This window comes from Vanessa atalanta, chromosome 16 (assembly GCF_905147765.1).
Source record: "Vanessa atalanta chromosome 16, ilVanAtal1.2, whole genome shotgun sequence".
NCBI classification, from domain to species: domain Eukaryota; kingdom Metazoa; phylum Arthropoda; class Insecta; order Lepidoptera; family Nymphalidae; genus Vanessa; species Vanessa atalanta.
This window is the reverse complement of record NC_061886.1, coordinates 2,818,104-2,832,311: the sequence shown is the minus strand read 5'-3', so window position 1 is coordinate 2,832,311 and position 14,208 is coordinate 2,818,104. Positions and strand designations below refer to the sequence as shown.

General features: G+C 33.7%; 1 protein-coding gene across 4 annotated transcripts; it reads right to left on the bottom strand.

Annotated features, from left to right (window-relative positions):
• Window positions 1–1,911: 1,911 nt before the first annotated feature.
• Window positions 1,912–13,596, bottom strand: LOC125069700 (tudor and KH domain-containing protein homolog). Of its 4 annotated transcripts, XM_047679247.1 has the most exons (14): window positions 13,464–13,596; window positions 12,900–13,086; window positions 11,367–11,585; window positions 10,561–10,718; window positions 10,100–10,244; window positions 8,313–8,470; window positions 7,925–8,038; window positions 7,383–7,481; window positions 6,571–6,663; window positions 6,105–6,219; window positions 5,669–5,786; window positions 5,228–5,319; window positions 3,369–3,619; window positions 1,912–2,951 (listed from the first exon to the last, which is right to left on the bottom strand). In XM_047679247.1, the coding sequence occupies exons 2-13, from the start codon at window positions 13,081–13,083 to the stop codon at window positions 3,372–3,374; spliced, it is 1,743 nt and encodes a 580-aa protein (XP_047535203.1). In that variant the 5' UTR covers window positions 13,084–13,086; window positions 13,464–13,596; the 3' UTR covers window positions 1,912–2,951; window positions 3,369–3,371. The 4 variants fall into 4 exon arrangements, with proteins under 4 accessions (XP_047535203.1, XP_047535202.1, XP_047535204.1 ...); XM_047679246.1 differs by having other exon boundaries at window positions 1,912–3,619; XM_047679248.1 differs by having other exon boundaries at window positions 1,912–3,619; window positions 10,130–10,244.
• Window positions 13,597–14,208: the final 612 nt, after the last annotated feature.

The following is a 14,208-nucleotide window of genomic DNA, read 5'->3' as shown; positions in this document are numbered from 1 at the left end:
GTAATTCTCAGCGGAAACTGTAACCCACAATAGATATATTACTTGCAGTAATATTGCAGTAATTTATTTATTGTGGGTCAGTTTCCGTAGATATGATATAATAAGAGATATTATATTACTAACGTATATTATATATACTGGTATTAGAACATACATTTACACAGCAGTTATTAACTAACACACAGTAATACTTTGAAGTTTCAAGTTCCAGTATGAAAATAAAATCAGCTAGTACACAAGGGATGTAATTAAATCAGATCTCTAGTTGGGGAATCGCCCAATCTTTTAGTACAAGGACAATGTCAGGAATACCACCTCTAATTAAACAGTGACAACATCCATTGGTGTTGCCAGGATATTATCTATAGAGGGTCTCGAAAGCCCCAAACAGAAATCAACCAAAATTAGTTTTATTTAACAATATGTTACAATTTTTAAGTACACAAATATTTCAGTATTAACAGTTGATTTTTAATCTTTTTAATGTCGAAGATTTTCTTTTAAACCTCTGGCACTCTCCCGATCGCACGATTTCCCCGGCAGAGTCCACCATTTCTCTGGTCCTATCAGCCATTATTATAAGCCATTTACATCCAAAGACATCTTTACATGATGAACCTTATTTCACAGCTCATGTTTAATTTGGCATATCATTTGCGAATACTTATTATCAAACATCATATCCATATAAAACTTTCTTAACGTTAAATGTAAACATTACACATCTATATTATTATTTATAGTTTGTTTCAATCTATTCGTACAAAACAAATATATATATCGGAGACTGTCATTAATACAGTCTCTAAACGAGAAGCGTCTTCGCAATACGGTTCTAGTTGATGAGAGCACGCCACTGGCAATTGATGTAATAGTTTTTATTGTATTGAAGTATTTATGGATGAAATTTGCAACAGAAAATGTAAAAGGATTGAGTTATGGGGATTATTGTATCATTACTCCATTATCCAAATATCCGCTCGAATAATGTCTAATAACATCAATACATACCGACATAGGCATCAGTCACAAACGTTTGTATTGAATAAAAAGTTGCGTATACTTTTGATTTTTTTTTTTAATTTGTATATTTAATATTCTTCTTATAATGCTCAAAGGACAAAATTAATGGTTCATTTTTTTTTTTGTAGAACCTTAATAATAATAAAATAAAACGATTCATAAACTCTAAAGACGTAACGGGACGTGACTTGTAACGCATGAATAAAAACAATAACTACCTATATAATATAATATTTTTTTAGTATGTTCCAGAAGATAGGGAATAGCATGAGCGTAAAATTTTAAATTTCGAATAAATTTTGACACCATCAAATTACGGAATACAGCTTAGCCGTTAACACGTGGCACATAAACAGCCTACATGTGTTATCTTTAAGAATATATTAATACACATAGATTGAAAAAAACTGTAAATGATTTCATTACCCTTACGAACTCCGATACAACCTTTATATCACATATACTTTCCAATATCATTAATAGATCAATAGATTACAAAAAAAAAACAATCGAATGAGCTGATCAATAGATTTTACTTACTGTCTTTTTGTCAAGTTAATTTATTACTATCTGTGGTCTGATACTAGAAGTGCTATCATATTTAATATTGGTAATCAGAAGAAACAATGAACCACTTGGTTGCCCGACAGAAGAGCTAACTTAAACTAATCTGTTGAACTATGTAATATTTAAATTTTACGTTGCCGCAATCACTAGTCCTATCTGTAAAAAATTGACTGGCGCCGTAACGCGTTACGTAACAAAGCGGTTTACTGTCCCCATAAGAAGTTATCACTTCAATATATGTATTTTTGCGTGATGTTATTTGTATTAGTAACGTTAAGCTCATGCCTTAAGTTATATTTTTTTAAATTATTTGGCAAATGGTAAAATGCTATTTACGTTTTACTCGAAAATGTACTTAGCCCTTTTGACACCAGACCACAGATATTATAAACTTTAGTGTCTTTATTTATATGACGTGATGTGTATAAATTCAATTATAAATTATTGTCTAAACAACATTTAGTTGCAATTTCGAGAGTATAGATATAAATAATGAGTGAGCTAACAAGTGCAAAATAAAAAAAATACAAATTCCAACATATAAAATATTACAGTAGTACGTGATACTAAAGTGATTACCACCGACTGTTTGTTTTATATCATTCATATCTTAAATGTAAATCATCAACGTCCACAATGATGGTTTATTTTTTTAAACTGGCAACTCACAAGAAACATCAAGGCCTACGAACTACTGACAATCACAGATTAAATATAGTTTCTATTTAAACTTACAGACGAAACACCTTATTATATAAATACACAATAGTGTTAAAAACATCGAAGAATATGCTTTAGGTGGGAGATTAGCCACAGATTATAAATACAAATATAATAAAATAAATATCAAATTTGTTAATTATGAATAAAGTTAGAAATAAGAGATATATTTATATATATTTTATTGTACTTTAAGCTTTTGTAGGAACAAACAATACAAGTTGTATAAAATATATATTCATAATTAAAAAACAAAACAAAAAAAATATATTCTTATTTGAAATATAATTCCATACTTTTTTAGATTACCAAGAGTTATGTTAATAAATAAACATTATGCTTAACGTTAAACAACCACAATTATACATTTATACGATACTCTACACTAACTACACTACATTATACATGTATTTATTTATTGTATAGCTCAGACATAGATCAGATATAGATTAGGTCATATGACATAAGAAAATCCAAAATAAATTATTCTTGTTCTAATTCATGTTTGAAAGTGTAAGAGTTTGTCGAGAAAACATAAGGTGAGGTTATTTTCGAAACGATTGTTCGAATTACGACACATATGGTTACTTTGTTTGTATCCTTTGATGTGCCGCCTAACAGTTGAGCACTGACCAATTCATCTAAAAAAAAATAATGAATAATTACTCAAACAGTCATGCTATCTCGCTCACATTAATTGCCTGCATCGGTGACGTATATGACGAGAAGAATATTAACCAATCACGCTTAAGGCATCGCCCCTTCATTCGTGTAGTGTGATTTTGGACATTTTCTATTGGTTAACTATTTTCCATGTTATTAACAGAAATTATATAACCGGTCAGTGCGAATTATAGTGCAAGAATACCACCTATTTGGTCCTACTTAGTGGTGCTTCTGATCGTAAATTGGAGATATAATAGAGAAAAAGAGGTTATTAAGCAACGTCAATATTTGAAAATATCCTAATTTTATTAAGATTATTAACAAAATGTTTACTTACTAAGTACTATAAATACATTTACAGTAAATACATAACTTAAATTAAACTTTATTACCTCTTATTGTCGCCCTAACGCTTCTAAGTTGCTATGATGAGAATCGATTCTATTCATATTCGCTTTGAACTCTTCCCTTAAGTGAGAAGTTTCGGATTCGATGTTATCCCGTTCGGACGCGATGAAGTCGTCCGAGCCGTTGACGCGACTCGGCTGCTCCTTGTCCGGGTACGCCAGGTCGAAGTTTGAGATTGACTTTATCTTGTCCGCCGATTCCAGACCGGAGGCTAGCGACCTCGATGTTGCGTTATCTGTTGATAGTAGAATTTTCATTACGGACTTGAAAAAACGATGATTTTTTTTTTATATCAGCCATAGACATTAATTGAAATTAATAAACACAACCAGCTTTTAGACAGTAGTAATATGTTACACAATATTTTTTGTTACTACTTGTCCATTGAAAGTTGTAACGAAAATAACGCGCAAAAACACACATATAATCACACACAAAGCAATTTCAATTTTCATACATTACATTAACAGCCTGTAATTTTCCCACTGCTGGGTTAAGGCCTCCTCTCCCTTTGAGGAGAAGTTTTGGAGCATATTCCACCACGTTGCTCCAATGCGGTTTGGTGGAATATACATGTGGCTGATGTGGCAGAATTTCGTAGAAATTAGACACATGGAGGCTTCCTGACGATGTTTCCTTCACCGCCGAGCACGACATGAATTATAAACACAAATTAGGCACATGAAAATTCGGTGGTGCCTGCCTGGGTTTGAACCCGAAATCATCGGTTAGGATGCACTCATTCTAACCGCAATTTTCATACAATTTCACAAAATTTTATGAAAATTGAAATTGCTTAGTGTGCGCACGGCGGCGGGCGGAGTGTGGGAGTAAACAGGCGGTGCCCTTGGTGCCCGCTGCTGTGCACCTGTGCTACCAGTTGTGATGGCACTGTGCTTGTTATGAAAATACGACATATATATTAATAATGTCGCCATTAAAAATTATACAATTACAATTTCCAGGAAGTACCTTCTTTACTGTTGAGAAGATGTTTTCTATTAAAAACAATATGAAATTTTATCTATGGCAAGAAGAGACGGTGAATGTTCTAGACGATATTATAGATTAAGAAGCCATCTAGATTTATATTTCTTCAATAAATCTTCTTCCGTGACACCAAACACTTTCGAGTAATTTAATATTAATAAATTAAACGAGGTCTAGTGATATCTGATACAGCTTTGGGCACCTGGGCATCCAAAAGAAACGTTTTCCCATCATCGCCGTGATTTTTTTTTCCAAAGAGAAGAAAAGAAGAAGAACATTTGACTGCACTATTCGTTAGTTCACTCGCATTGACGAGCGGGTCCGTCGCCCGATTGCAGTCTGTACAGATTGACGGACACTGAGAGTATTAGTAACGTACGCGAGGCTCGGTCGGAGGGGACGACACTAAGATTATTAGTGACGTGCCCGGAGTGCGGGACGTATAGTGAGAGTATTAGCAACGTGACTGGAATTCGAGGCGTACACTGAGAGTATTAGTAACGTGTCTAGTGTTCGGGGCGTACACTGAGAGTTTTAGTGGCGTGCGTGTGGCGCGGGGCATTAACTAAGAGTATTAGTAACATGTCCGGGCGCGGGAAGTACACTAATAGTATTAGTAACGTGTCTAGGGTGCGGGGCGTACACTGAGAATATTAGTGGCGTGCCCGAGGCGCGGGGCGTGCACTGAGAGTATTAGTAACGTGTCCGGGGCGCGGGACGTACACTAAGAGTATTAGTAACGTGCGCGTGGCGACGTCAGTGGGGTGGACACTAAGAGAATCAGTAGCGTGGGCGCCGTCACGCGGGCCGGGCAGTGCGCGTCCCGATGGGCAAAACAATGAGCACGAGTTACCCTTGAAAGCGTCGGCGGGCGCCGGCGAGGCGGGCTGCGCGCGCTCCTTGGGCAGCGAGGCCGCGCGGGCGCCGCCCAGCATGCCCAGCACCCTGACACAACACACGCTCTGAGCGCTGCAGGGCCCCGGCCGGCACACGCGACGCCAGACTGGCGCCGAACTTTGACAAGTCAGCGGAACGAATCGAGTAGTAGGTTGGAGCTGAGTTTCTCGTATTATATATACGATAACTTTGTAATGATCACTGACACGGCGGCCCATGTTTTATGCTGTCGGTATTCAGCAAAAATGGCTCCCCTTTTTTCTCGTAATTACGGTATGTACGGGTTACTATGCCCTGAACTCGATGTATTCGATAGTATTTTTATATTTATGTAATCATTTTTTCTGAGTAGTAGTAGAACCTGTTTTCGCTCGTGCCTAGTGGCGTCCAACGTTACCTGGAGTGGCTGAGGTCGCCGAATGGCGTGTGCGGCGTGGCGGGCACGCTGTGCGCAGTCTCGCAGGGCTCCGCCCAGCCCTCCCGCACCAGCACCTCGCCTATGTCCAGAGATCCGGCTGGAAGTAACACTTAGTTAATATATAGGCACCCAATCTCTATCCATGCATATCATAGGGGATTATGTTAAGTATGTTTATCAATGAAGTTTAATCACCCATAACATTCAGCATTGTTCGCTTTTGTATAACAAATTATTTTTTCAAATTATTAAACTGTTTTGCTGTCTCTACTCTCAGTTACGTGTGTAAACTCAGTTTAGTAATGTGTAATACTTTTTTACGAGGCTAATTATTTATACAATTGAAATATATTTAAATTTAAAACAAACTCTTAACAATATCTCCTCATTCGTATATAACATAAATGTAGCTTACCATCAGTGACGTCATAGAGCTTTATACCGGGCACTTCCTTCCCCCTCTCTCCGACTGCACCAGATGACTTCTTGTAAGTGCACGTACGAGACACTAGCGGCTTCCATCTCGCTACCTAAAACGACATTCCGTGTTTATGTACATAAGATCATAAAATTATTTTATAATTGATGAACTACATAGAAAGCCTAGTTCTTTAAAAAAAATATTCATTACAGAAACATAAAGTCACCCTGATCACGATCTGGTCACTGACCATGATCAATATATATTAGTATTTGAATAATAATATATACTAAAACCTCCAAAACTCGCCGTCTCTTCTGGTTGAAATTTTTTTGTATGTTAGTTTAGAAGTGTCCTTTTTTACTTAGTCTCCTCTTTTATGAGTACACATTTGACTCAAAACAAACAACAAAAAGATTATGCTCTGTTGGAAAGCTTAGAAGATAATAAGGCTTGGTACCTGCACGAGATCTTCGAACCGTTCAACTGCCTGCGGGTGCCAGCGTGTCTGTTGGTTCACTGGACGTACACCCGCCAGGAAGCACTCCATCGCCTGAGATCACATCATGATATAGTATAATATATATACACCATGAGTTCTAGTCTAACATACAAAATACATACTGAACACTTTTGAGAAAATTTATCACGCATTATCTTAATAATAATTACCAATTATATCTGTTCGTTAACATCGAAAATAATGATACATTTTTTAACTAAGGTAAGTTAAAGCCCACATATTTATCCCACAACTGCGTACTGCGTATGCCTACTGCGTTTTCATACATGTGGTTGATGAGCAGTGGGACACATCGGGATGATTTTAGTATTTATGATACTATCAGGGTACTGTGTCAGATACTTATGTAAACAACGAAAAATGATTAACGATCAGAGGAATACACTATGTATTGTACGTAAGTATTTCATTATCATATCACTAATTAGTTACGATCTCGTATTTTTAATAACTAACCGTATTCCGCCATGCGTGTCATTCTCAAGAAATACTAGCTAACTGCGAAAGTGTGTGTGCACAATGAGTTCGCTCGGAATCGGGTTGGAATTGATATTTGCAATAATTGACAAATGATTACACTATGATTTGGTAACGTATTACAAAAACTATTAAACACAATCTTGTGTTTTTTTAATAACACTCTAGTTATGTTATTTTACAACTTTGTAACTGCTTACATAATCGAGTATGTTTATTTAGTTCCGACAATACTTCAGGTCCGATCATAATGATACTCATTGTTAACATACCTGAAACCGAAGACGTAGTAAGTCCGCTCGAAGTTCGCACAGTTCGTGGGTCGCTACGTACTCGCTGTCACCGTAGTCCAAGAAGAATAAATCTGCAACCTACAAGACCAAGTACGTGTCATAAATTTCGAGATATTTAAAGGTTGAGTAAAGAAATGACAAACAAGACAAAGAAATACACTTTTCCTAATTTATTCTCTATTGTATATAATTTAAAGAACAGATACAGATAGAAATCGAAACAAAATGTATTAAACTCATTTCTCAGGTGCTCTGCGTGAATATAAAGTCAGCAACATCTAATTTAATTCTTATTAAGAAAATGAAACTTATGTTTTCTAAAGATTAAAGCCAACGCGAAACAATAAGCACTTATTATAGTTATTGCTACTCGTTTTTAGTTGCGCACATGTTTACTTTAGTTGGTGATTTGTAGGTATTTACTGAGCACGCGCGCATTACCCGCGTGCGCGCGTGCGCGCGTGCGTGCGTGCGTGCGTGCGTGCGTGCGTGCGTGCGCGCGTGCGTGCGCGCGTGCGTACCTGTTGCGTGGCGTCGAACTCGTTGGGGCGCAGGTCCATGACGCGCGCGCGGTACCAGCGCCCGTCGTGCCGGAACACCGCCGCCACCACTTGCCCCACCGACACCTTCACCAGCTGACACAGAACGTTATCCTCTAATTACCGTAAGCCTTGTCTACGTAATTACACTGTACATTGATAATTGAAAATTGTTTCCATCTTCGATAGAAACGATTACATTTAGTAAGCGATAATCTATAGTATATCGATTTGTAAATTTATAAATATAATTATTGTCCAATGTTTTTAGATCATTATGGATTCGTGAATATATGACGTTTAATAATCAGAAGGATGGCATTGTAAATGGCATATTTGAATATGTTTTTTTTTTCTGCATGATACTCACGGCATGACTAGCACGATTCTCTTTATTTCCATAGTATTCAGTCATATGGGCAACTAAGTCGTCGAGTTGAGCAACTTGCGGCCCGACAAATTGGACCCAGAAACGAGATGGCGACGACGACGCTGATACGTAAACTTCGATCGACGCACTCGATGGTTCTGATGAAGATATTTAACATGATTTAAATAGTTTATGGAACTCTATTTTCATTTACTCAATATTCGTAATATCTCGTTATACTCTATAAACGTTGCATTCGATATAGGGCTTAGTTTTTTATACTATTAAGTGTTTCGCTTTAAAGTTTTCTGTCACTGACGTTAAACTTTTCTGCTTCGCCTCCATGAGTCGTGAATTCGTGATGTGATGTTAAATTGTATTTAACATCACATCACGAAAGTGTATTTAACGCAGATTTTTTTTTTCAAATCGAATTCGAAGAAACTTGTTTTCACGTTCAAACAAACTAACATTATTTTAAGAGAAATCTTTAATTGTTACTCGAAAGGTATTCATAAGACACCCACTGATATCTATGAAAATTACCAGTATAATATACCTTAATATGTCTGAAACATTTAGTAGCAAAAATTGCTACTAAATGTACATGTATTAATCACGCAAATCCACACACACGAACAAACAAATACATCGCACCAACACATTCAAAAAAACTACCATCACCACAGAACTCGAAAACTAACCGCCATTTCATAAACTATTATTTATAGTTTAATAACTTAATATCTGAATCATTTATGATATCAGAAATGAGAATTCCATCTTTTGTCTGAATATAATATGAACCATTTATAAAAACACACACACACCCACGAATAAGAAAACATCACACAAAAAATATCATTAATTATCATAAATATTGATAAAATATAGTATAATATATTTTTATTAATCGTTAGTATACAAAAATCAAATCAATTTCAAACTTGTGTTAGCCATAATACACTGGTACTAGCATTTACATTCCAAAGATGCACCTTTGGTCTTCTTTTCACTACACAGTTCAATGATAGTTACCGTATGTGACATTGTAACTATGGTAGCTAAAAAATACATTATTAAAAAACACACAACACAAAAATAAGTTTCTCTACTTGAAGAAATGTTCCAATTCATAAAGTATTTTTCGCCAATTACTGGCTCATCACAAACAACCATCCCATAGATCATTATGTCCATAGCTTACTCATACTGCTTATAATAAAGTAATGGAACTAAATCTTATTCACCTACAAAATATTAAGTGTTGCCACAATTGTCTGGACATATTTATCTGTTTTAAAATGTTTTTTTTCTAAGACATTCAAATGAATGTTTAAATAAATATTTAATAAGGCATATTCGAATTAGATCAAACGATCTTAGTTTAGATAGTTTTATGAATTTTCTTAAAGAAAATCAGATCAAAACTTTAGTTTAATTCTGACAGTATTGTTTATATACATAAAGAATTATGCCAAGCTATTTAAATTCAAATGTTCGATGTTGCGCTCCTGAGTTATTGTTATACTAAATTTTAGGTTAAGTAAAGAACTATTTACCTTAAACCTAGGACCTAGCTATTAAATATTTTCACTTGTTAACACCATAAATTACTATTAGAACTAATTTATAAGACTAAATTAAAAAAAAAAAAACCTTGGTATTGATAATAAAATTAACTTCATTTAAAATAAGAGATAAACGAGCTAGCTAAAAAATGATTACAGTTAATGAGTGCTATCGGTCGCAAAGAGTACTCCTAAGCGTGCATGCTGTTAGCTTACCAGTCCTGCGCTTGACATGCGTGACGTCACCTGTGGCGTCCGGCGTGTGCGGGGTGAGGGGGGCGAGCGGCACGTGCGGGGGGGTGGACACGCGCGGGCTGCGCTTGGCCTGCTCCACCTCACGTCGACACCTCTCTTGTTCCACCTGTGCCATTGCAATTGAAGGAGATTAAACGTAAATAGAAAACTTAAGCATTACAATAAGGTAAGGACAAATAACACCAACAATTATAAAATCAAGGTTTTTTTTTAGCATGCAATGCGAGAAATTTTGACCCAAGTAAGGAATACACAATTTATAGTCTTGAACAATCTGAAACAGTAGAATCAATTAAAAATCTTGGTAGCGCTTATAACTTAAATAGGTAAAACAGAGGAACCAAGTCACTTTCATATATTATAATATAACAGTGCAGTGTACTAAAGAGTGCCAAATAAAAATAAAATTATGTTCAACTCACGCATTCCTCGATAAGTCCTTTAGCGATATGTATCTGCTCTGCTGTTCCACGGAAGACGACCTTCCTCTGTGTGCTCAAATCTGCTCCCCTCTCACCTTCTAACTTAACTCTAGCGCCACTGCGGTGACTAATATCGTTTATATTCTCACCACCAGTACCTGATAAAAATATTCAAAGAATTAAATAAGTATTCTTGAGTTACAATAAATTTCAAAATTCTATATTAATTCTATTCTCTTATTATAATATGGTTGTACAGCAAACTAACTTTTTGTCACGATAAGAAACATTCGTCATCGTCATCTAACCAAATAAATAAATTTGGACCATCTGATCGTAGCCCTTCACAACGTTACAAAACTTTCATTGAATCTGGATTTATGTTTCAATGAAATGGACATTTTAAAATAAATCAATTTTAACCAAGGCGGCGAATCTCAAAGGAAACTAGCCTACTACGGAGTATGTATGATAGTGCACAAGTATGTGCATAAAATAATGTTACATTGATTGTAGAATTGGGTTTGAATGAAGGACCTCAGTATCTTCGCTTTTATGATTAGCTATGACAGTTTTGTGGCTGTGAGTTTCCAGCCTCTAGAAGACCTAGTCACTAGTGTAACAACTCATGCTAAATTAATTATCAGTGTTTGAAATATCCAAAAGAACCCATTCAGTAGATTTTCGGTTACCATTTAATATTTTTTATACTTATATTAACATGTTAATTATTTATAAATGAGGTTTATAATTATAATAAGTTACATTAGTAGTAATAAATATAAATGAAACTAAAAAAAACTTACCAATAATTCTGCCACAAGCCCACCCAGGCACAGATATAGAATTCTCCACAATGACTGGTTGCTGGTTTATGAAATCATGCACCATAGTCTCTGCAATCTGTGAAGCATTACTTTGACCTCGAATAATACAAACGTCATAATCTTCTTCACTAAACTTCTTGAAATGAATTGATGCACCCGACTTATCCTCTATTTGCTTTATATTTGATCCATTTCGACCTGTAAGAAAAAAAAAAATACACTATGGAAAATAATATGTAAATGAAACATTTATTTTTGTACTTAATGTAATCTATAATTGAGGCACAGATGTTGCCTTAAAGTACACATATGTAAGTGCTAACTATAATTGTTAAACACTGTTAAAAGTATTTTATTTATTGAATTTGGCTTATGTTTCAATTGATTTAATTTTAAATTATAGATAATTTAAACATTAATCGATATATGTTCAATGTAACTTAAAATTTATTTATTTTCTTTTATATGTCAAGCTAAAGTTCAAGTTTATATAAAGGGATTCCTTCTTATAATACTGCATTAACATCACAAATAATAACATTTGATCGAGGCTAGTGAATGATTAAAATTCATAAATATATTATGAAATCAAAATGTTTACTTACAGCTAAGATTGACACATTCAATTTGCACTGATATTTAATATGGAAGGCCGACATAAAGTATATACATAACCAAATCAAATATAGAATAACATACTGTGACAGGTAAAATAGATACAGCCTTGGCATAATTGAAGAAATAATTGTGTAAATATAGTCTCCGATTTTAAGATTCTTTAAGATTATTTACAATAGATACTTTAAAATTTTTTGAAATGTTAAATCTTGGTATAGATTTATTCACTCACTAAGGTGTGTCCTACTACATTGAATTATTATTGGCATATGTTTGTAGGTGTAAATGATACTTGTGTTCACAAGATATCTTAATGGGTGAGACGACTAAGAGTAAAAACAGGGCAAAAATACAAATGTGATTATATTTGTTGAGTTTAATTTAATAAAATGCTGATTTTGCTGACTGAATTTATTATGGAAGGCGAGTGTCTTCATGAGCAAATAGATTTATGTGTACCGTAATATAAATAGCAATACTAAGTTATGCATAAATTACATATAATTATAGGAATATATGTTATATTCCTTTATTCTTATAATTGTCTTGCATTGACATCATAAAAGATTTTTATTTCATAAAAGTGACAGCTTAAAACCAAACCAAAAACAAGCTTGTGTCTAGGTATTGGAACATTTCATCAAAGCAAAGCAATTATATAAATTAATGATAATTAATTAACTGCTAATACTGAATGAATTTCATTCAGTATTGGCTGAAGTTTTAACAAAAGAGATAATGAAGTTCTGATCAATTCCAACCCTGGTTACCTTTTTCTAAAGAGACCAATCATTTGTGTAGATGTTATAAATGTGTACAAAAATACAATAGTCTTTCACCACTCATTCTAAAAAAATACATAAGATAATATAGAAAAATAATAAAGTAGCTTACCAATTAAAGCTGGAACAATGCTCTTTGGTACTTGTACCTCAATCAAATTAAATTTTGTGGATCTTACTGGTTTGCTGTCATTTTCTTCCTCTTTTTTAAATATGTAATACACTACAAATGCTGTAACAGTCACCAGAGAGAACCCGAGGGCCACCGGTACCAGCAACTTGTTATTTAATGGCATTTTCTGAAAATATTTTTTGATATTTTAATAATTATTAAAAATATATGTATATAATTTTACAATAACGGTGATTTCGTTTTTTTTTTAAACATAGTTAAAGGGGTAATATTAATACCTATAGGATCAGATTCAGAGTTCAAAGTTTAAATTTATAACAGAAAAGTCTTAAAAAAATCAGAATAGACTATTGTTGAATAAAAACCCTAACACAAATAATAGAGTAAATTTAGTAACGAGAATATTTTATCATATATTAGCAAATGTAAATAAATACAGCGAGTTAATGATATAATGATCTATTACCAGATATGACATAATGAAAGTTACTTCACATGTAATCTGACACCTGCTAGGTACAAAATATAAAAAACACAACTTACCTGAACCTTTTGTTCGTAAGCACTATCAAATAAAATAATTAGATATCGGTTAATTCAATTTAAAATATTTTTTAAAAAACAAAATATTATTTGCAATTCCGTATCTATTCAAAGATCACCACAATTTTTTAAAGCACAGATAATATTAAATGTCAAAGTCGAGTGTCGACGGACGACAGTGGTATAAGTTGCAAGCTTGCAACTGAAACTCAATAACTCGTCAGCCTCCTGTTTTATAAACAATTATTAACAATTTATAGAAAGGCAAATTTACTTGAACGCTTACATAAAAATAAATATTTAATTATTATTTGACTTTTTTCAAACACAGTAAAAAATATTTTTTTTTTTCATTGAGTTATTATTTTTCCATGTAAATATTTTTTTTGTTTTAATTAAATAAGTTTATTTCGTAAAAACTGTCTTTGGTATTATTTTTTTAAATTATTTTTAATTAAAAAAAAATATACCAAAATAATTACTAAATTATTTTATATTAACTTTTTTAATTATTCTCGGTAACTTCCTAACAGTGGAAACATTTTTAGAATTAAATCATTAATTCCAGAGATATCCCTTTACATACAAAAAAAACAAAAGTTTACTTCTTCATATTATCAACATGAAGATCACATCTAATGGATACTACTGCTTCAAAAGTTTGTCAAGTTATTGTTTTTAACTCAAATAATAAACCCGTCCGTAATAAAAGTAATATTTTCGAATTTGTCATCTCATAATAATT